The 24,109-nt window shown below is 32.3% G+C and overlaps 3 protein-coding genes and 1 long non-coding RNA gene across 8 annotated transcripts; 1 reads left to right on the top strand and 3 right to left on the bottom strand.

Moving 5' to 3' along the window:
* LOC103842465 (transcription factor bHLH19) lies at nt 1–6,595 on the bottom strand. Its single transcript, XM_009119084.3, has 3 exons — nt 4,424–6,595; nt 3,881–4,264; nt 1–3,540 (listed from the first exon to the last, which is right to left on the bottom strand). Exons 1-3 carry the CDS (start codon nt 4,841–4,843, stop codon nt 3,472–3,474), a joined length of 873 nt encoding a protein of 290 aa, XP_009117332.1. The 5' UTR covers nt 4,844–6,595; the 3' UTR covers nt 1–3,471.
* A 603-nt stretch (nt 6,596–7,198) lies between these two features.
* LOC103842466 (putative ion channel POLLUX-like 2) lies at nt 7,199–12,431 on the bottom strand. 4 transcript variants are annotated; one of them, XM_009119086.3, is made up of 22 exons: nt 12,167–12,431; nt 11,990–12,042; nt 11,813–11,907; nt 11,413–11,642; nt 10,969–11,040; nt 10,649–10,724; nt 10,433–10,531; nt 10,195–10,349; nt 10,009–10,113; nt 9,848–9,934; nt 9,638–9,722; nt 9,419–9,566; nt 9,234–9,310; nt 8,933–9,166; nt 8,618–8,827; nt 8,405–8,534; nt 8,258–8,334; nt 8,143–8,190; nt 7,990–8,059; nt 7,839–7,912; nt 7,653–7,763; nt 7,199–7,566 (listed from the first exon to the last, which is right to left on the bottom strand). In XM_009119086.3, the coding sequence occupies exons 1-22, from the start codon at nt 12,253–12,255 to the stop codon at nt 7,465–7,467; spliced, it is 2,427 nt and encodes an 808-aa protein (XP_009117334.1). In that variant the 5' UTR covers nt 12,256–12,431; the 3' UTR covers nt 7,199–7,464. The 4 variants fall into 4 exon arrangements, with proteins under 4 accessions (XP_009117334.1, XP_009117333.1, XP_033136656.1 ...); XM_009119085.3 differs by having other exon boundaries at nt 11,990–12,045; nt 12,167–12,430; XM_033280765.1 differs by lacking the exon at nt 11,413–11,642 and having other exon boundaries at nt 12,167–12,346.
* Nucleotides 12,432–12,673: 242 nt separating this feature from the next.
* LOC117128449 lies at nt 12,674–19,957 on the top strand. The gene is made up of 2 exons (XR_004451748.1): nt 12,674–17,597; nt 18,594–19,957. It is a non-coding gene; the product is annotated as an uncharacterized LOC117128449 (long non-coding RNA).
* Nucleotides 19,828–22,941, bottom strand: LOC103842468 (transcription factor bHLH18). Of its 2 annotated transcripts, XM_009119088.3 has the most exons (5): nt 21,852–21,890; nt 21,586–21,662; nt 20,968–21,447; nt 20,456–20,833; nt 19,828–20,157 (listed from the first exon to the last, which is right to left on the bottom strand). In XM_009119088.3, exons 2-5 carry the CDS (start codon nt 21,631–21,633, stop codon nt 20,092–20,094), a joined length of 972 nt encoding a protein of 323 aa, XP_009117336.1. In that variant the 5' UTR covers nt 21,634–21,662; nt 21,852–21,890; the 3' UTR covers nt 19,828–20,091. The 2 variants fall into 2 exon arrangements, with proteins under 2 accessions (XP_009117336.1, XP_033136695.1); XM_033280804.1 differs by having other exon boundaries at nt 21,586–22,941.
* Nucleotides 22,942–24,109: the final 1,168 nt, after the last annotated feature.

Consider the following 24,109-nt stretch of genomic DNA (forward strand, 5'->3'; position numbering starts at 1 on the left):
TTTGATTCTTTTTTAAACAAAATTACTAATTTTAAAAATCATAATACATAATTTTAAAACATTTCTTTTGAGAAGTTAGATCAAATATGATAAATAAATTTAATTTGGCTGAATCAATGATAAATTAGTTGAAAGTTTTAGATTTGATGAGTCACTGATGTAATTGAGTTTTTGTTGGTTTTAACTTTCCATTTCCCACATTTTCCATCTAGTTAGCTTACATTTAAGCGAATGTGAATTTAGAGTCTCGGCATACGAATTTGCTTTGTAAAACCTTTGGAGCAAGTACTTAGGTGAATAAAGCCATTTGGAGAAGGAAAACAAGCAAAATGTGATGAATGGAGAATTTGGAGTCGATGGAGCATGTGGCGGCCATACATAGCGGTATATCAGCCTTAAGGTTTTGTTAAATCAGAGATAAGAATATAGTGTGTCTTTTTTAATAATCTAAATATGGTTTGAAACAGTTTCCTAGACAATGAAATTTAAATATGATAGTTTTGTGAAAAGGGAATTTTTTTTGAAAAGCAACTTTGATTCATGTGTTTACATGAGGAATTTGAATATAAGTCAAGCCATCTACCTTATGTTATATCAAGAAATTTGGTAGAGAATACAAAAAGCGAAAGAAAGCTTGAACATGAAATTTGAAATGAATATTCAAGGATTTTAAGAGTGAATATTAAATGTGACAGAAAGAATGACATTCTGGGGTTATCACATGAAAGTTAAATTGCAAATTTTCTTAAAAACTTTGGCATGGAAGACGATAAACATGTAAATACTCCACTTCTCATTTCAAATTGAAAAGTTAACTATGGCATCAACTTTAGAAGTGGTTAAACAAATGGAATCAATACCATATGCTAGGGTTGTAGGTAGTCTAATATATGCCATGATTGGCTCTAGACCCAACTTAGCATATGCAGTAGAGATTGTTAGCATATTCATGTCAAAACCGAGAATGGATCATTGGTAAGATGTTAAGTGGATTCTAAGATATCTGATAGGAAAACCTAAAGCTAGTTTTACTTTTGTTAAAGGTTCAAATTTTGTTATTGAAGTTCAATTACAAGAAGGTCAATTACAAGATATCTTTTCAAGGTTTGGGGAAATACATGATAGTTTTTAACTGTGAAGTGAATTCAATAATATTTAAGAGGGGAGTCTAAATCAAGTCTAACATTTGTTAAAGGTTCAAGTTATGTTATTGAAGGGTTTTGTGATTCTAATTATGTTACTAATTTAGACAAAAGAAGAGCAATTACAGGATATGTTTTCAAGGTGTGAGGTAATACAGTGTCATAGATATCACATTTACAGTCATTAGTAGCACTATTGGCCACTGCGGCAGAGTAGACGACACTCTCCTCAGCAACCAAATAAGGTATTTGGTTAAAAGTTAATTGTGAAGTATTGGGTACTCAAACCAGAATTGCTAAACTACATCGCGATTCATTGAGTGTTTTGCACCTTGCAAAAAACGATGTGTTTCACAAAGTTACTAAACATGTTGCTACAAAGTATGATTATATTCATATTGTATCTCAAGGCGATATAACTCAACACAAGATTCATGTTAGCAAAAATCCTGCAAATTTCCTAACAAAGGCTTTTTTACATGGGTATGAGTTCCAGCTATGCTCAGATCTGGTGAATGTGTGCTATAAGGAGGATGGGCTAAGGGTAACAACCTCGTTGATAATAGTTACCTTGCAAAATAAAAGGAAGAAAGATCAGATCGTTATGCTATTGATCCAAATCGAAAAAGAAATAATCAACAAGAGAAGAGGTTAAGTTATTACCCAATATTGATGTAAGGTGTAAGACTCATGATGTTTGGTTTCATGTGGAGTTGCATCGGCTTCTGAAATAGTAAGAGAAACAAGAGTCAATAGTTTAACAAGTTCTTTACGTCTGAAGATAGATTTAGAGTAAAACAAAGATAATGGTTCATCTAGTTACCTTCTTAGTGTTCAGTAGGTGGAGGGACTGAGGAAAGTTGAGACCTTTGAGTCAGATCTAAGATCATCTGAATATATTGGAAACATGCAGAGGTTTAAGTGTCTTTGGGATGATGAGTCTCTTCACGGTCAACAAGGAAAAGAAAAAGGGTTAGTTTGTTAAAGGAACATCTAAGGTTTAGGTTGAAATCAGAAACAATGAAGTTTGAGGATACCTGATAGTTGGCAAAAGAAAGAATCTTTGAACTGGAAGAGCTTCACTATTTGAGGGTTTGCAGACAAGTGGAAGGTAAGCACAGAGAGAGAAGAGAGAGAATGGAGGTTAGGGTTTTTGCTTGAAGAGAGAAAAAGTAAGAGTTATGTCTACTAGGTTGAGATTGTGGATTTAGGTTCAGCCAAACTTCAAGTAGACGTTTAATACCAAATCTCTATTCTCCTAAACGCTCAGATTTAGACCTTACGGTGGATGCAGTTGAGAGACACTCATACACCAAACTTGATAAGTCTAAGCAATCCTAATCGCATTGAACATAACATGCACAAAGAAACCTCAACATTTTGCATTTCAAGGAGGAAACTGGAAATAGGGTTTGACATTTAACCCAAGCATCGGTTCATACTAAATCAAATTTCTGGTTTAACCGAAATCGTAACCCTGGCAAGCCGAGATGACAACTCGGAAAAAAAACACATACTTTGAAGGATGCATAACGCCGAGCCCAATTGAGAAAATGTAGGCAAAGAAAACCACATCGGCTAAAGAAAAAGAAAAAGAAAGTTGGAAAGTATAAAAAAGAATGGAAAGAAAGAAAATAAAAACATTTACAAACACACCGAATTAGAGTTTACATAGATTTACTTTGTTCTTGCGAAATTCATTTTCTGATTTCGTTGGTTTTTTCCTTGTAATCTTTGATCTTCCGATAAATTAATAGATGGCCTAGATATTTTTTGCTTCACTTTTACTGCCTCTTTTGATTAACAAATGGGATAATTAATATTCAACAAGATATCATTTTACATTAATGATCGACCGTCGTTGTCGAATGTATCCCCTTTAGTCTCAACCACTGATTGAGACAAGAACTTCGCTACGAAATACATCAAGCACCGAACCAGGGCCAGCTTAGATAGGGGGCGAGCGGTGCGACCGTTGTCCCCTATTTCTTAATAAATAAGGGTTTGAATTTTTTAAAAAATAAAAATAAGAAAATGAGTCCAAATTTTTTTTATATAAAAGTATTTTTTTTTATTTTCATAGATTTATTTTTAAAAATACTTCTTGGTATTTTAAAAAAAACATATATCTATCAAATTTTTTATAGAAAAGTAATAATTTAAAAATTAAAAATTTGTCCCAAGATCTATGACACCATTAAGCTGGTCCTGCAACGAACACACGTGGTAGTAGTGCATGTGTGAAAAAAATACTATACTGAAAACGACAGCAAATCCAATAAAATGGTGTCGTTTCAGTCTCTACAGATACTGAAACTTCAAACAAGGCTTAAACCATTGCGAGTCTCAGGTTCCTTACAAAATCCTCAAGTGCGCTTACTAAAAAGTCTTTCCTCATCTGCAATTAAAATTTAGTCAAATTTTCATCAATAACACTGTATTTTGTCACAGAATAGCACACAATGTGAAAAAAATCAGAAAATAACAGTTATTAAACAAAAGAAATCATTAATCTTGAAATTATAAATGGAGTTGTACTATTTTGTGATTTTTACCCTTGTGTTTTATTTTGTGTCAAAAGGTTTGATTTGGAACTATTTGAGAATATTTCTCTATTTGCTAATTATCAGTATTTAGTAATATTTCATATAAACATCAATATAGATGAGTGATAAAATATCCCCTTTGATATCCAATATAATATCAATTGCAAATGAGAATTGTTATTGAATGATTACCTGTGCAAGGATGGTGATGTCAAGAATCGATTCCCCGAATGGCAATACAATACTATTTTCGACACGCAGTTGAAAATTCTCGATCGTGTTTAGTATGTCAATCATGCTCCCTTTGCTCTTCTCGCAGTGGATTCGGATTAGAACTTCGTTTTGGGCTACTTTAGCCTCTATTTCTGGCAACGGTTGATCAAACTGTTCATGATCTGAAGAAGAAGAAGAAGATGATAGGAAAGTTCCTTCGTCCAAAAACACTTTAGATTTCTTCACAAGAATCATGGATTCCATATGTCTTGTTGCTTCTTTCTCTTCCTTGAGCTTTCTTATTTGTTCTTGGAGTTGTTTCAAACGTGAAATTGCGTCGTCAAGAACCGTAATCTTGTCCGCCTGAAAAAACAAGATGTTGAATTATCTCAAAATCAATTGACAATAACTTATAAAATTACATTTTCACTGTGGATTTTAAAATAATTATCAATTATATTATTATTTTTTGCACTAAACTATCAATTACATTAAAATTTTAAATTTGGCATCAGATAGTACCTTCTTAAGACCAGGAAGAAGTGCTGAGAGGGCAATGAATTTTTCGGAAAGCTTCTCACGACGCTTTCTCTCGGCTATAACATGTTCTTTGGCGAAAACTGGAGATCTTTTGGCAGGAGAACATGATTTTCTTTTGGTTCCACGTGTGACCAATTGATCCGTAATGATATCTTCCCTAGCTGGAGAAGAAGAAACATTACTCGAAAAATCAAAAGAAATCAGTCGTGGCTTGTTATTGATCTTCACCACAGGCTTCGGCTTCTCATTGAGGTAATTAAGAGGAACTTGATGCTCAATAAACTGAGCTCTTTCTGTATGTATGCTCGCTTCCACAGGCGATACATTAGTTTCTTCATAAATATTAAAGTCGAAATCAATGTCTTCGAGTGAGAAGTCGGTTAAGAAGAAGTCTTCATCCATGTCCGAATTGAGAAAGACCGATGTAGTAAAAATAAAATATTTCCTGATAAAGACAAGATTTTAAACACAAATCGAGAGATATGTTTTGTTGTATTTGTCCAAAAAGGTTTATGAGAAGAAAGTGTTTCTAGGTGCTATACTTTATATATTGACAACAGACGCGGCTTTGTTTTTTTCTTTCTCCACTCCGTAATAACGTTGACCAGATTGGTGTATAATGCATAACACGTGACGTTAATGTCCTATATAAATAATTATGGTCGAAATTAGAAGTCTTCTTTCGTATAATTTGTTGGCTTCTAGAGGTCCGAGATCATCACCATGTTTGCTGCGTCAACGAGCAAGGAAAAAAAAACGGCACCAGTATTTTGAAAAATTATATGTCGAATTTTAATAATTGAATTGGCTTTGATCTTATTTTCATAAATATGAACACATGCTTACCATGACTCCATGATATATGTCAATTAGGAAAAAGTGTAAGGTCCGTGTTCTACTGGCTGAGCTAATGAGTGAATGTTGAAATTTTGTCCAAATGTTATAAAAAAAATAGGAGGTTTTTCTATATGAAGTGATGAGTTTGGAGTAAACCCGATTAAACCAAGCTGAAAATCTTCAAATTAAGATTTTTGAACCGAAGTGATGGTTATTCAGGAATTGGTTAACTTTTTGTAAAATAATATATTTTATATATTATCATCAAATAGAAAAGAGTTCGTATTATTTATTATTCGAGAGCTCTACAAGAAATTCACCTTTCTCTCTCCTTTTTATCGTCTCCCCCTTCCCGTCGCTTCTCCTTCTGAGTCAACTCGGTCGACCGGCGCGTGGTGGCTTGTTTAGCACCGGCGCCGGTCCCAAACCTTCATTTTCTTTCAAGTTCTTTCTGTGGTAGTTCGGTGTGCGACTTAGGGTTCGTTTTGTGAGTGATGTGCTTCTTCCAAATCGACATATACTCTCAGATCTGTGTAGATTTCTTAGATAAAAGCTCCGGATCTTATGATTAACGGTGTGGTCTAGCTACAAAACCTGTTGTCTAAGAATCTCTGTCTAGATCTGTGTAGTTTTGTTGATTTTGCATATCCCTCTTGCTTTCGGTTACGTCTTCACATTTACAGGTTTCAGTTGTGTTGTTAGAGTTTGCTATGGATCCCGTCTAATCCATCCTTCTGCCGTTTGTGGCCTGTGCGTGTTGTTTATGGATTGGTGGGTTTGGCTCCTAGTTGTTTGTTCAGATCTCGTGGAGATTTGTTGTGTGGCTTCATACCTAGGCGTTCAACAGTCGCGTTCGACTAAGCCGTTTCCGGGGGTTTGGTGATTGAATCGAAGGAGGTTCTCGCTTGCCGGTCTATGGAGTTCGTGTTGCTTGGTTCTTGAGGAGTGTCCTCGTTGTTTCTAGGAGAAAGTGGTTTTGCGGTGGTTTGGCCGAGGGCAATCCCGCTAAACAGTCTCATAGGTTCTCTTGATGCCTGCCATACCTGTTCGGCGGAGAGTATTACCGCTAGCTTGAAACCTAGTTGCTTAGCTTAAGTTTGTAGTTTGTACTCGCCCTTTAATGTTGGGTTCGTTTGGGCATTTGCTTCCCCTGCGTGGGATCTCGTTTCCGAGGATATTTCTTTATCCGTCGGCTTAGCTAACCACGAATTAATCATGTGTTCGTTGGTCTTTGTTGGTGTTGTATCAGTTGTTGTTGAATATCTATAAAATCAATCTTTGACGGGAAAAAAAAAAGAGCTCTACAAGAAATTATTTGCAACTATAAATGGTAAAATTTATGGGGTATGTATATATAACTACAGTACATTCTATAAATTAAAACTTGATTAGATAATAAACTTGATAATTAGAAACAATTATGCTTATCACTCAATGCTGTTTAATGATAAAGCGTAAGCAACCTTAAATCACCAATCTGATCACTAGACTCCCCTTGTACTTTCACCAGATTTTGTCTAAGAAAGATTAGAACCGAGCTTAAGCTAAGGTTACACGACGTGCTTGACGCCACGGGCTAAGGAAAACTATCACTATTTTTGGCACCTATGGTTCTCTTCTTAGCATATCTGTGCGTGACAAGTATAAGTAATTCGAACAAGCTAATTGTTTTCTTCTTCTTTTTTTTTTGTGCAAACTGTTTTCTTCTTTGTTATTCATCAGTTTCATGGCTCTCAGAGAGGAATTATCTGAGGTGTCCTTTTTTAATCAACTTGTTGACCTCCCCTATTTTTAATGAGCTGCACTTTTCATTTTGTGACCATTGTCATTATGAAATTCACACCATTTATTTGTATTCTTGTATGTTTTTGATATTCACATCTTCTAAATTTTTAGATAATTTTTTTTGTAGAAGAAAACTAACGATAAAATATTAAAACTGAATTAGTGGGAGGAACAAAAACCATTTTACATTACATACATCATGGCCCCATTGCGTTGATAACATATGTAGACATAAATAAAGTTTGAGTCTTGGGGACATTATTACAAAGACTGAAATTATGTGGTGGCAAAGAAAGAATTAAAATCTTCCTTGTTTGAAGCATGCTAATTGTGAGTTGAGTCTCCTTGTCCAATATCGCTGGTGAGTAAGAAACCATAAGATATATAAGAGAGTGGATACATCATAGTGTGATGGGTTGGTCTCCTTCAAGCTCCGATATAACAATCAACGAGTCTGTCATTTCGAGTGAGATAGGTTCTGTCTTTGGAACTGGATTGATTACCTTGCAACACCACAAATTATATAAAACAAACAGTTACATAAATGTTAATGGAAAGAAATACGTTTTATTTTTTGTTTCAGATTCACCTTTTTACCGCCTTTTATGTAGCCTATAGCGACTTCTCTCCTTAACCATGCTCGCTCTGATAGCTCAGTGAATGAAGGGTTCTCTCCATCTTTCATGTATAGCTCAATGTCCTGTGTGTCTCAAGTACATTAGTTATTTTCAGAACTACAATATTTTTTTAGGGAAGAAGAGACGTGTTTTTTCACCTTTATGTAAATCTCATCGCCTTCTGCGTCTAGAATGTCCTTCCACACCTCGTTCAATTCGCTGTTTCCAGCAACTGAATATAAATGAAGAATAGTATTGCCATTGTTTGGACTTAGGTTAACTAAAACACACAAGAATGAAATGTATAACCTTGTGCTGTTACAAGGCTCATCACTTCCTCTACTGCTATGTAAGTTAGAGACGGTTTGATTCTTGTTATCTGCAAATGTTTTTAATTTGTATAATGTTTTCAGCTAAATGAGCTTAATCAGTAACAGATGCAAAACCATTTCAACTGATTACCTGCTTGCCGAGTTTCGAATCAACGATTTCAGAGGCTAGATTTTGTACCTAGAGAAACAAAATCCCTTTTAGCAAAGATTTCATTAGGATGTAATGAAAAAAGTCAGTAGATTACATTTACTCCAAGCGTGTTGCAGATGCTTTCAGCAAGAAGAAGAGAGTAAGCGGATTGTGTGTCTGCTCTAGATGGATCTAAAAAGGACAGGACAATATATGTTAGCATCAAGAAGCCATGACTTCAGACTTGTATGTTCTTGATTACCTCCAAGAAGCCATTCTTTATCAGATATTACAAGGATAGACAGAGGAATAGGTTCTTCGTCTTTTCGGTATTTAGTTTGCATATGCATTATAGTTTCCTTTAATGTATCATAGTTCATCGGATTCCCAACCTGCAGAAGAATTCAAAAGACATATCAAATAAATAATTTTGAAGCTATCTTCTTGTTACATGCAGCTAAAAATTGATATTTACCCTATGGGAAACTTGTATGTTCTTGATTTTCCCTGAACCGATACCATCACTCACTCTTCCTCTGTCCTCTATTGATACATCAGACAATATTTCCAATGAACTTCCTGGACCAAGATAATTATCAAACTCTTCAATCATATCTACAACATCCTCACGCCAACCAAGTAGAAGTATAGTTTCTCTTGGTCCTTCCACGGAATCTGATGATCCCTATGTCCCAAAACCATAGAAATGAAAAGTCAAAACTCTCAAAATTTCAAGAATATTATATCGTCCAAGCATTGTGGGGAGGGAGGGCAGTTTTGAGAGTCAGACCTTTGATAAGAACATCTTAGAACGCTTTATAATCTTTTCTAGCCGTGATTGCTTACGAGTTTCGTGCTCATCATCTACTGAAATGTTCTCAATTTCAATGTCCTTAGATAAAAGTTGCTTCTTTCTCCAACTGAGAGGTGCAATGAACAATACTTTGTCTGTTTCCATGAGCGTTTCGTCATCGTCCGGGTGGAAATTCACTTTACCATCTCGAAAAAGACCACAGACCACAACCTAAAAAGAACAATAATACATGAAGTTTATAAAAGACCAAAATATCAATGATATAGTCAATTCATACCTCCTGGAACCCAAGTCTTATCTGTCTATACTTCATCCCAGCTAGATTTGGGAAACTAGAAAGATTAAATACATTTTCTGCAATGATTAAACTTTGTATTAGCATTAGATCTTGAATACAAAAAAAAAAAAAAAAACAATGCTGTTTCAACATTAAAATGTATTAAGATGAAAGCAGGACTGTACTTGAGTAATTGAGTAGGTGTCTGTAGATCTTTATGAGGTCTTTTTGACGTGAACATTGGACAAACAACTTAGAGGTAATATTTTCAACTGGTTCAACTTTCATTCCTGAAATGGACTTGAGGAGATCATGCATACTAGAGCTTGATACCTACATTCATTTCCACAAGCACTATTAACAAAATAAAACAACAATATATCATCTTCAGTAGGCTAATTTACCTCAACAATAGTTGGGATGGATTCGATTCTTCTTATAGGTTGTAAGGCTAATACAGAGAGAAATGCTTCTGTATCAATGTGGTACCTGAAATACAATGTTTAACTTGTTTGATTACTCTTTTACAAAGTACATGAGATCATTGGTATAAGATTCTTTATATTTTCCTTAGTCACATGTTAGTTTCTGACACTTCAAAAGAATGTTCTTACCCATCACTTTTGGTTGGTAGTATGATGATGGCACGGGCCGTAGAGGCGGAAGCCCTCTCAAATGATTTCGTCATTTTAAGATTACAACTGCACTGGTTGAAGCATAAAATCAGCTCTTTATAGATAAACTGCAAGCCAACAAGATCAGCTGAGTACTTTACCTCTTTGTAAGTATGTCAATATGATTAAAATCTGTGTTGAACTCATCGGCTAGTTTTTCCATCTGATCCCTTGGAGTATCAGACATAAGCACAAGTGTCTGCTTACTGTAAGAGCATGTAACAAGGAAACTAATCACACAAAAGTTACTATCACTTGGAAGATATATATAGAGTGAACAAACTTACCTAGCTGTGGCAGTACCTAAGCGGACAGCATGCTGATGATGACTGTTGAGTTGCTTTAGTATGAAAGGAAGATGACTGTTGATTCCACAAATGATGATATGATCAGTGTCTATGACTTGAATCTGTGCACCTTCTCTTAGCCTTTGCATATTATCCTGCTCAGAGACAAATCCATCAAGGAACTTGCAACTTTAATTTCTCAATAGTATCTAAGTGTCTATCTCAAGAACTTATATACCCGAAGTTGTTCTGTCATTGTGCTTAAAAGCTGAGAATAAAACAGTATCCCCCAAATCGCTAGGACAAATCCAATGACTTTCTCAACACGCGACTTTTGCTGCAGTTTTTTTTTCCAGAAAAAACATCATCAGGCCTTTTAGTTGCATAGAATAACTCCATAGCATAAGTTGTAATCAATATATTTTGGAGACGTTGAAGAAGATAAATCTTGAACCTCTAGATGTGAATCAGCACAAACAAGGCATGCCCAAGCATCCCAGAGGCAGTCTTCAAAGGATTGATCCTCTTTCCTTCACAAAACAAAAAGGCAATAGCATTGAAGGTTGTCCATGAAACCTGGATAGATCTATCCAGGGAAGTAAAATAATCGAAGAAATAAGCCTATAAATACTTTAAAACCAGACAAAAAAAGTCTCATAAGCACTATTAAAACCATGTTAGAAAGTGGTAAATTCCAGAATATATCAAAACCACAGAATGGAAAATATAGTCTAGTATATGTGAACTGTTGACAAAAACCAAATGGTAGATTACCTGAATTTGAAAAATAGGATTCCTCCGATCATGACAAACGATAGGCATGCTATCACAAGCACCACCAGGGACCTAATAAAGACATCAGAATGAATGTCAATATTCACAAAGAACTAAAAAATACAAACTAATTATGAATATAATGCTTATCCTAAGCACAGTGAAACTGGCAATAATAGTCAGCAAAAATCTATGTAGTACATTTTGAGATCCTGACTATGTAAAAGTAAAACAAAAAGTTTTCTTTAGTTAGTAACTGAAACAGAGTCTGTTATTCTGTTAAAAGTAGTTATTTCGGTTAGTCCAGCTCACATTAACATTATCTATATAACATTTCAACAAACTCTATTAGTAACCATTTGTACATACAAATATATTATACCAAGGGAGATTCTTCAACTAAATCTCACAGATAATAGAAGTAATGGTCGAGGAAACACATACGTAGCAACGTTCTTCTCGAGCCGAATATTGAACAGGAAAAAGAACCTTGCAAGACTCCATTTGATACCACTTAAAGAAGGTTTATTTAGAGAGTTTGATGCACAAGCAAAAGGCAAGCCAACCCCTACTGAGTTCTGAATGTGGCGTGGAAGCTCATGAATGACCTTTTGCACAATTCTCGAAATCACATACAGTGGGATGCATCCTAGTACAAGTTTATATTGGAGACTCTGCAGTATATGTATATTAAAAAAGATTATACCATAAATCATATATATATATATATGTAAATGGAGATTTTCTTCTTGATAATTTAACAAGAAAGCTAAAGCATTGAACACAAAAAAAACAAAGACATGACATGAAGCATTGAGCACTAGACATGGTTTAGTTTTTTCACCTTATGGATTTTGGATTTGAAATCATTAGGTAGATTCAAGTTGAAACTAGACGACTCTCTGTCTCCTGTCTTTTGACATTTGACTCTGAAGGTTCCTGTAATAATGAAAGTATGAGTCTTTGTTGAGAGGAAGGACATTGAGACGTGGAATATGTTTCAGTTTCAGAGCCTCCTCACCTCGGGATCTAAAAGAATCAATCCCACTTGAAGGAAAAGAGTGCAAACTCAATCTTCTGAAACAAAGACAATTTTGAGAGATATATCTTGTAAAACACATGCACCACCATGGAAGCAATTGTTTTTCAGAAAGTTGAAACTATAAGACGAAGAAGAAGAAGAAAACAAATTAAAAACCTGTTAAAAGAAGTGAAACCATCATGTCTTGAAGCTTGTGAAGGTAGAAGAATGAATGTCTTCCAGCTAAACAACTGAACAGCCACCATTTGATTTATCTTCTCTCTTCCTTTGATTTTGCTCCCATGGTTTTAAAAGATTTAAACTCTACATTTTTTATCCGAGGGAAAATGGGCCATTTTTTATTTTTATTTTCTGTTATTTGGATAAAAAATTAACCAAAGACATGAGCGTATTTAGATAAGCATTTGAACCCATTCATTGGTTCTGAACGTTTCTTTCCTCTGGAGAAAGATCAACTACCAGTAGGATATTTACACTTGGTAAAATGCGCTTTCTGATGCTTACTTACAAATTAATTCATATTATCATCTAAATTGATACTAAAAACTCTAGTGTGTTGTTATTTTTATTGAAATTTGGTCTTTCATCAATAAGAATTTAAGGATTGATTTCAATAGTTGTGGTTTATCGTAATATGTATTTTTATAATTGAATGCATAACATCAATTTATGTTTTGTATGGAAGTCATTGTTATTGATTAATGGTTTTAGGGTGAAAGGCTTAACTGATAATTTCTGAATAAATCGTTAGTGGTTTGTTTATGTACATATGTTCGGGGTTAAATTTATTAAATAAAGCATTGTCATCATCTGACTCACTATAGAAACCACAATTTCGGTTATCATACCAAATCTATCACGCTTTCAATATTTGCTTCATCACTGTCCTACTTACTTTTTTGTATTTTTATTCGACATCCCTTTCTAGATTTTATGTACATATACTGATATATACTTATATGAATTATAATACGTATAAAAATATCTTTTATGTGCATATTTTCCCCAAAATATCTTTTATGTACCATATTATCTTGTTTTGTTGTTGTAAGTTGTCATATTTGTTATTGACATGTGACGATCAAAATCTTGAAATGGACTTCCATGTGGGCACAAACGCTTTAGAGCAAAAGGATAATGTTTAACTATCTTATGGCTGAACTTTTTTGTGTGTTTTTTTTGCTAACTAACTTTGTTGGTGTATGAAAAAATATTATATTCCCGAACTTGATTTAGTATCTTATACATATCCTCAGAACCAAATCACAAAAGTTTATTGTTGTCCAATAAGTCGATAACTACAATAAATTAGAAAGAGAGAAACCGACGATATATATATCAGGATATATCAGCCTGAAAATATTATATTTCTAAACTTCGTTTGTTATTTAATATTTTTATAACTCCAAAGAATTCATTCATTTTTAAGAAACAAGCCACATCAGCTTAAACCAAATGGTCTTGGTCTAGTGGTAAATGACTCACAGCTGTGAGTACTGCTCTGAGTTCGATTCTCTTTGGCCAACAAGAGCGTCTTAAGTGATAAAAAAACGTGGATCTTACGGATCTCGTAGTGATTAATCCTTATGTCTAGAAAGCCTTTAGAATCACATTACAGTTATAAAAAAAAAAGCAACATCAGCTCGTACAATTTCGGAGATGGGTGTAACAGACATTAATGAATGGTTAAGACCACAGTGTTTTAGTGGATCAAATCAACCTCAGCCGATGCTATATGGGGAATTCCAGATAACATAGGAGTCTTGATTCCGGAAATTTTAAGTACAATTATGATGGCTTTCGCATCAACCGCAAAGATACGTTCGGATAAGGAAACTCTTATCTAATTTTATGTGAAATTGTTACATCCTTAGGGCATCTCCATCCCCACTCCATTTTTTTCTCTAAAATGGAACAAAAGTGAATATGGAGTAAGGAATGCTCCAACCCAACTCCATATCTCACTTCATAATGAAATTTACTCCATAAATGGAATAATCTATTTTTTGTTTGTTCATCACTCCATTATAAAGTGAGAAATAGAGTAGGGTTGGAGCAATTTTACTCCATTTTCACTTTTACTCCATTTTAGAGGAAAAAATGGAGTTTTACATTGGAGATGCTCTTAGATCACTTTATCACATAGTGCATCTATTTTATTTTATTACTTGCTTATGGGAGGGTCCAGACTATGTAAGTGACTTATTACACAGTTTTTAATGACACAAACACACCTTAATATGTAATGAAACATTATTACAATACCACACGAAATAAAGTTTTTCTTTGGTTTTAAAAATGCAACTGTTAGGGCCAAAAAGTATCAATATAGGTTTTTTTACTAAAATATAAGACACACAAAAATATATTTAACAGTTTAGAATTTAAATTTTGGATTTGCATTTATAAGGTCTACTTTTAGGATTAATTTTTTACTACTGATTATTCTTGAAAGAGTAAATAAATATTATTTTAGAAAATCATGATATTTTTGAAACAAAAATTTTAAACTAGTGGTTTTTGCTCATATATAATGTCTCTGAACCAATAAACATAGATCATAGATGTTGTTTGTATGTATTAGTGAAACTTGAAATTGTTAAATTGTAAACGTACGCTCTACATAGTTCATGTTGATTGTTTGACATGGTTTCATATGTTGTAAATTCGATAGCATCATCAAATTAGTTGAGACAGTCATAGATCAGATTTAGATTAACAGTTGGCATGTACCTTGCTTTAAAAGAAATCACGGTAAGGGGTTTGATATCTTGATTTTCCTTATTTCTCAATGTTTTGTTACCCATCAACACTTTTCCTCCTTTGAATCCTTTCAAATCAACCAACACAATTTTGTTGGGAGAGTTTATGGAAACTACAACATGAGTCCAAAAATGATTCATCCTTAGGATCATGGATACTTACGATAAGAATTATCAGCTCCTTGATTTATGTGACTATATTCATAGAATACTTTGGTTTGCTTTTGTTTTTATGCGGACAATTCATTTTCTGATGTCCCTCCTTACCACATCAGAGTCAACATTTTCCCTTGAACATGTTGGAAGACTTTCCCCAGCATCATCAAATTAGTTGAGACAGTCATAGAATACATACATGAACAAAAACGAACTGAAACTGCTTGGACTTTTTACATTTTTTTTATCTTTTCACATTATTTTGTATGCGAAAACATATTCAAAGACGTGATTACACCGTTACTAATAAAATAACAATATGTTAGCGGCCTTTTAAACTCGTTGCAACAGATTAGAGAATTTCTATAAAATTATCTATTAAATGATAAATCTATGATTGTCATGGAAGCTTCTTTCCGTACTATTATGATATGTATGTGTCTACATGTAACATGTCTATTCTTCTCGTTTGAAATGAAATATAATCACATCACTGGTATGTACCTATTGAAATGAAGCCATAATTGAGTACGTTTTCAAAGTTTAATTGTTATATAAATGGAGATTCTGTAAGCAAGTTTCTGGATGATATATTTATATATGCACGAAATATGTATGATAATATATATTATTTAAAATATGATAGAAAGTGCGACAAATGTGTATGCATGGTTACGGACCTTACGTACGGTTGGTGGTGCGGTGTGGACAGGATATGCCGCCGAAACTATCATAAATAATTTTGATAATCAACCAATCTCTATACTTACTTACACATATAAAATAACTTGATTTCATATATAAATTTTCATGAAATTCGCTTCTCTTCTGCTCCTAGAAAAACATAAATCTTGTAAATTTTGGTTAAGTGGGAAAACAAACCAAGACCTAAAATTTGTAAATTGAAAAATCTCTTAGCACAGTTTAAATACAAACAGTAAAATTTGGAAGTAAATTCGAAATCGTAGAAAAAAATTAGTTAATAATTTTTAATTAAATAATACGTTAATTTGGTGGATACTAGTTGCCAAGTTAAAACTTTATGTACCAAAGGTAGACATTTAATAAAAATAATTTATAAATTACCAAAATATATAAATAATTTCTGCAATTATTAATAATTTGAATTTTAAGATATTTTCATTTGTTATATTTTAAAATATTTTTTGCACATCGGCCATTCTTCTGATGTTAATGTGGTGGACGTAGATTTGATCAGCGCAAAATCAGTTCCAACAGAATTATATTTTAGTTGTATCTACATATAACTATAGTTTTTAATTATGATTTATTAGGCTATATATAATTTCTAAAATAATATTTTATTGTATATCAAATTTGTTAGTTTTACATTGATTAAATTTTAAACTAATTTAATATAATCAATAAAATATTTCATTATTCAACCAAAATAATTAGTTCACTATTTCATGGTTGGGGGTTTGGCTTGGACCAATCATTTTCTTTATCGGATTAAGTAAATCATCGTCGTCTTATTTAAACTCACTATCACTGGGACCATCCAGTTTTGTCCTTTTCCTCGTCATAATTCTAATGTGTACAACTAACAATTCAGAAGTGGGTAAAAACCGAATACATGGTATTTTCGGTATATTTGGTATTCGGTTTAACTTGGACGAATAATAAAATTTTGGATTTATAATTGATTTGTCAGAAGTAAGTATTTATAGTTTCAAATACTTGATAAAAATGACGGAATTGCAAGTTACTTGTCTCATTTTGTTATTTGTTATTCGTGAATACTTAAAATTACTCGATAATTATTAATAAGTTATTTAATAATTTGTTGAAATTCAAATCTAAATAAAATTTCTTTATAAACAATATTTTATTGTTTTCTTATGTTTAAGTCAATAGAGAAATAAAATATATAAGAAAGAGAACATGCTTATATAAATGTATATCTTATGTTTAATTCATCCGTGAAAATAGAAATATAAATGAGTTTATTATACTTTGATGGAGAGAGAAAAAAATATATCTGTTCATTAATAAAAGCGAGTAACAAACCAAACAAAACCAAATAGTTGTTAGTATTTTAATACTTTGATACTTGCTTAATATTTATAAGTAATTTAAATAGATTATTTGATACTCTATTTTGTCAAACCAAATACCTGGACTTTACGGATTAAGTATTAGACCAAATAACGAATACAACCAATTTTTGCCCATTCCTAACTAACATTGATTATATATATATACTGATTTCATGTCTAAACATTATTAGAACATCTTCAGCTCTATTAATTTTATTTTGTATTCTAAAATAAATTTTAAAATAAAATGTTTTGCAATTTTGTTCTACCTTTTACTCCACACCTGAATAAAAATAAAATTATTTTATTTTTATAATAATAACAAAATTGTTATTATCATATTTTGCACTTCAAAATAGAATAGAATTACACTAAAATTTAACTTTAAAATGAGATTACACTTTTGAAAAGGAATAAAATAATACATTACAAATGCTTTTTGTTAATGGATCAAGCAACTTTCATAAAAATACGACCACTTTTGAAAAGATAAAACCATCTTTGCGTTGTTGCAGGGGAAAACGTCACATGTATCTTCTCTGTTGACAAAAGAAATGTAACCTCCTCTTCCCAATATTCAGGACATTATGTAATTAAGATTGTTGTTAGGTTTTTTTTTCTTTAACACTAAGACCATCTCCAATGTATTTTGCCATTTTCACCTCTAAAATAGGGGAACTCTATAACAGAGGTGATATATGCTCCAATGTATTCCTTTAAAATAGCACTCTCTAAAATACAGAGTTAAAAATAGAGGAATGCTATTTATTCCTCTATAAATAGAGGAAAAAATAGAGATCTCTATTATAAAGGAAGAAATAGAGGTGGGTTGGAGCAATTTCACCTCTAAATGCTATTATAGAGGTGAAAATAGCAATGGGTTGGAGATGCTCTAAGACCATCTCCAATTGTTTCCACATTTTTTTCCTCAAAATGAGGTTGTGATTTGCTCCAATGGTTGCCCTCATTTTTTCCCTCAATTCTTATTATATTCATTTTTTAACTTTTTATTTATTGCAAATAACATTTTTTATTTTATAAAATTTTAGACTATACTCATTTATTTTTAAATTCTACAATTTAACCAAACTTTAACTTATAAAAAACAAATATTTATTACATTAATAAAGTTACATAACAAAATACAAAGTAATAGTAGAATTTTACTTAAACAGTACTATTATTATATTTTTTCCACTTTGTATTAGTTATGTATCTCAATGGTATTGTTTTCTATTTTATTTTCTTTTAATTATATATTATAATTTATAAAATTATAAGTTATATTTTAATAACTAATTATTAGTAATTATATTTTAAAAAGTTTAATCAGTATATACATATTGGATATAAAGTTATAAAAATTATGTTTAATGTTAATGTTTTGTTTATGCATAAAATAAAGATTGTCAAAAGTAAAGGATTATTATATAAATAAAAAAAGCTTGATATCAAAATGAGGTTGTGAATAGTGTTCCCTTAATACTGTTTATATCCTTATTTTTTCCCTCAAAATGAAGTACCATTGGAAATGGATTTTCTTTATTTTTTGATGTTTTTCCTCATTTTGATGCACCATTGGAGATGCTCTAAGATTGTTGTTAGGTTTATATAACTTTTTGAACACTATTGGTATTCATTATTCACATTTATTTGACATATTTTGAAGGAACCTTCTCCTAAAACGGTTTCCAAGAACAAAGAAAAAATCCCACGTTGTCAATTCAATTTAATAACCAATATACATTGTCGTCTTTGGTAGCCTGTTATCAAGGAATTTCGCACTTATGACCTGTTACTTTTGCTTTTTATCTTTTATGTTTATTTTCTTTAGGATGAGAATAAAGCCATATCTTTTTTTATCAAAGAGAATAAAGCCATATCATGAGTTGAAATTACTAACAAAATTAATTGAAATCAGGTCTTGAATATTTATATGAGTATTGTATGGTTTTACTTTTTCCTTCATTTTAATTGCTATACTTTCTAGTATATATATGTGTATGTACATTCTCAGAATAATGTTATCATATTTAAAACTAAAAACTAAAAATTTAAGAGTAAATTAGCTAAATATACTAACAAAGGTGGGATATCATTGAATGGGGGGAAAATGGTAATGTTGGGGGGAAGAAAATTGGAGGGATATAGGGTATGGAGTGCAAATAGGGAAAAAGTGGTGTGTAGGGAGTACAAATTCTCAAAATTTAATATATTAGGTTTTTGGTGTTTTCAATAAATTAATAGGAAATGATACGGATTTGATAAGATAGACTTTAGTAACATTTTCTGATGAGTTTAGTGTACTTTTAGAAAGATCACTAGTGCCTTATAATAAATCAAATCATCTTGCAAAAGATAACAACAAAGGATCCACAAACACTCCTTCAATGATTTGGTTAAAGTTGTCTACCTTTTGACTTTAAAATTTAATCTACCTAACTTGAAGGTTTTAATTTTGTACCTCGCGTTGTAAAACGTATAATTATTTATTTTACTGTTTTTCACTTATAGATTTTTTTTATATCAAAAAGTTAATCTATTACTCAATTTGAAGTGGTCTAAGCAACCAGACCAGAATAAAACAACCAACAATACATAAATCTCTATAGAAAATACAGTTCTAGCTAAATAATCAGAAAATCTATATAAGTTTTCCACTTACAGATTAGAATATCATGACTAGAGAAACCCATATTCTTGATATATATCATGACTAGAGTTTGTAAAATACAATTAGTATTACGTAAATTACTGAACCATTTTTAACAGTATTTAATGATCATATAAAATTTTGTAACTAAAGAGGTTTAGTTAACAGTGAAACGCTCAACTTATATATCTAAGAAAATGTCATTTATTAACTAACGGAATGCTTTACAACGCAAGAAACAATCAAGTAGCTGCGAACAAAAATCCGTCTACTAAACATTGATGATAAGTGTCTTTGGGGAAACTTAAACAACAAGGACAAGGTTTTCTATAAATGACTTAGGATCCATACAACAAATTAATCAGCTAAAAACCATTTTGATGGAAGAAAATCAACTTTAGATTCTTGGATAAGAGAAATCGCTGAAGAATGTGAAACCATTCACATGAACTATGATAAACCACAACTCAAGCTCTTCACAACGTCCTCAACTTTCATATCAAAATCGCATGTTTTCTGCAAAATATTACGTACAATATTATTTAGAAATTTTGAGTAATGAGATTTTCAAGTCCAAAATTGTACTAATTTTGAAACGTGTTTGTACCATAACAATAATGATCATCAAAAATAAACTCAAACTATGAATGCTCTATAGAATCAGATTCCTGAAATTCGACCAATACGTTATATATTCACAAAATAAACTAGTTCAGCCTATTTCCTCTAAAACATATATGCTAGAGTTTATTATATATATACAGTTTTGTATGAAAAGATAGACTTTTTTTGACTAATATGCGAATATAGTTACCTGAGCGATAATAGAGATGTCGGAAGTTGGTCCAAATGGCAAGAGACTGCTGTTGGTGATCGATAAACCAAGCTTCTCAATCTCACCCATAATCTTTATCAGATTACCCTTTTGCTTCTCACATATGATTTTAATAAGAACATCTTTTCCCGAAACCCTAACTTCGATCTCTGGAAGATTCGAGCTTGAGTAGTCACGATTTCCATCTGAGAAAGATGGTGATAATTTATGATGCTCATCCAAAACCAACTGAGATTTATTCACAAGAACAACTGATTCCAATGTTCTTCCTTTCTTTTGTTTTTCATACTCGCTCACACTCTCTTGGAGGTACTTTATATGCTTTATTGCATCTCCCAGCACAGAAGCCTTGTCCATCTAAAAACACGTACATAATAATATATGTCAATAGCACGTAAACATATTTAGACTCGGTCAAAGTTTATGAAACTCCAAATGAGATTTATAAAATTTAATTAAGATATGTTTTAGTTACAAAAAACAGGATTTACCTTCTTTAGACCAGGAATTAGGGCGGAAAGAGCTACAAATCTTTGAGTAAGTTTTTCTCTCCGTTTTCTTTCGGCCAGTATATGTTCTTGAGCATTTGATGGACTTCGAGCTAAAGGTTGAGCCTTCTTTGTCCCTCTTCTTATCAAATCTTCTGATCCAACTTTTTCCTTGGGGCTAAATATTAAGTTTGGAGACTTGTGGTTCATAACTTTTAATCCCGTCTTTTCGAAAGAAAGAAATCTAGAAGATGGCTGAGGGTGTGGAGAAGTAGAATTGGCAAAAGGATAAAGATGTAAATTTGGTGATTCGTGAGTGGTCTTGAGGATCTTTGAAGGTTCCTCTTCAACCAAATAATCATTACAAGAAGCACCAAAGTTATAACAAGTGGAAGTATCATGAAGAGATGAAAGAGATTGTGGAAAATCTCCTAAGAGTGAGTTCATGTGGTGTTGGTGGATGATGTTGTACTCTTCAATATCCTATAGAAAAACCAAATAATTAAGATTCATAAAATTTGCCAATCAGAGAGGAGAAAATAACATGAATATAAATTATATACATCATGAGATGATGTATGTATGTATGTATGTATGATGTATGTATATGTATAAACATACCAATCCGGAGGTCCATTTGGTAGACCATACGTTCATCGTTGTGGCCATTTTTGCTAGCTGCTTAAGTAATAAAGAATCTGAAAATAGGTAAGCATGAGAAGAACATATCAACTAACAAAGAAAATGTTCTTCAAAAAAAAAAACTAACAAAGAAAATGAAAATATGTGAACAGCAACTTTCTTGAATTCTAAACGTTTTGTCTAAAAACTTCAAAGAATTTGAAGAAATTAGTGCGGTCTAAAAAAAAAATGAAATTGAAGCGTACCTTCTTATGAGAGAGAGGAGAGAGAGATATTGGGGTTTGCTAATGGCTGACCAAGATATAGATACATATATAGAACTCTGAAGTCATGTGTACGTACGTGTGAAAGGCGATCAAATACAATCAGACATTATTAGCTGGTAATGTTAGTTAAATAAAAACAATTAATATTTAACACTCTAAGAGATCTTAATACCAAATGTGTATCTATTACAAAATATGAAGATTTAAGATCGAAAATACGATTATAAGAGATATAGTGAATAAATTGTGCGAAATTTATAAGATTGGAAACTGCTATATTTTAAATTTTTGTTGACTTATATTGACAATAATATGCATAAAATCTTTTCTTTTCATAAAGAATGAAATATAATTTTTTGTACTTTAAGTCCACAAAGTTGGATTGTATAGTATTTGTTTCTATATACAGCACTTGCACGTAAATTCAGAAAAAAGGTTGTTGCTTTAAATACTCCAGTATTTAGATAAGCAACGTAAAAGAAAAAAAAACAGGTAAGTGTTAAAGTGTTGGACCAAAACTAAAAGAAGAAACTTTAAATGACGAATGGAATTTTTAGGGACTTGAAGAGAGGCAGCTAGATTGTGAACTATATTTCGTGTTTGTAACTTTGTTATCGAATCTTTATCTTCCAGTCATATGGTTCATGAAAATATTATTGTTGCCACTAAACATAATAAATAAATATAAATACAACTTCCCAAACAAACAACTTTGATATACATACGTATTTCAAAAGATAACCAGTTTATGTTTTAAGCAAAAAAAAGTTTTTTTTGATATATTCTCATCGGCTATCCAGACAATTTAAAGAAAACACATTTAGTGGTATAGAGCAAACTGGTTCTTACATGGTTGATTCGAGATAATGTTTGAAGAATTTTTCATCTGTTATAATTCACCATGTTAACCACTACCCGAATTAGTCAAATAGTAATAATCAATTTCATTAAAAAAATCAAATTCATGACTGATATATGTACATACCAAATTCCAAGAGATTTGATCCACTACTTAATTATTGTAAGAGCATCTCTATCTTCACTCCATAATTTACTGTAAAACGGAGTGGAAAATAGAGTACTGAAAAAACAAAAAAATGATTACTCTATAAATGGAGAGATTTTTTATTTTTTGTTGATACTCTATTTTCCACTCTATTTTTGGAGTAAAATATGGAGCGGGAATGGAGATGCCCTAAGAAAATTCATACTGATATTTTTTTCAAAAAAAAAAATTCATACCAAATACAAGCCAAAAGAATATCAAATAATTTGTTATTATTTTGTTATATATATCAACTGGGATTAACCATCCTTTTTTAATAGTTAATTTAACACCCACTTATGATTAGATAATATTCCCATTTTTTTGGTCGAATACTAAAATTTAAAGGAAACAGAGTCTGAATATTACGTTGTATTAGATAAAGAAAAGTACACAAGCTTTTATAGAAGCTTGAACAACAAGATAACTGAACCGAGGAAATAGGAAACAAGATAAGAGTAGGCCACTACGCAACTACTCAACTACAAACGGAAACAACTTCCCAAAAGCTAGCTAGGCTTATTCAATCATCAGACTTAGTCAACCCAACAAATTCCTCCCCTTAAACTGAATGCTCTTGAGCATCAGTTTAAACTTCCACTCGCTGCACTCTGCATCCCAAGCATACTTCTGAGCTTCTCAAACTGGTCCAACTTGATTGGCTTAGTCATGATGTCTGCAACCTGATCATTTGTTCCACAGAACACCAACCTGATCTTCTCTTCATTTGACAGATTGCGCAAGTAATGATACCTTACATCGATGTGTTTGTCCTTCGGTGCATGACTGGATTCTTTGAAAGCTTGATGGCTGAGCTGTTATCACACATAATGTCGATGGTCTCTTCACCTACAGCTCCCAACTCCTTCATAATTCCCTTTAGCCAGACACTGTGGCACGCAGAGGAAGTGGCTGCAACATATTCTGCCTCAGTGGATGACAGAGTAACAATGTCCTGCTTCCTTGAGCTCCAACATATTGCCGCTCCATTGAGTAGAAAAGCATACCCAGAAGTGCTTTTCCGATCATCCATGTCTCGCGCATAGTCACTATCCGTGTAGCCCAAGAGTTCCAACTTAGACGATCTCCCATAGAAAACTCCAAGATCCAGCGTCCCTTTCAAATACCTTAGCACTCTCTTCCCAATCAACATGTGTTCCTCCTTTGGATCAGCCATGAAACGTGATAGTAA

This window comes from Brassica rapa, chromosome A09, assembly GCF_000309985.2.
Source record: "Brassica rapa cultivar Chiifu-401-42 chromosome A09, CAAS_Brap_v3.01, whole genome shotgun sequence".
NCBI classification, from domain to species: Eukaryota; Viridiplantae; Streptophyta; class Magnoliopsida; order Brassicales; family Brassicaceae; genus Brassica; species Brassica rapa.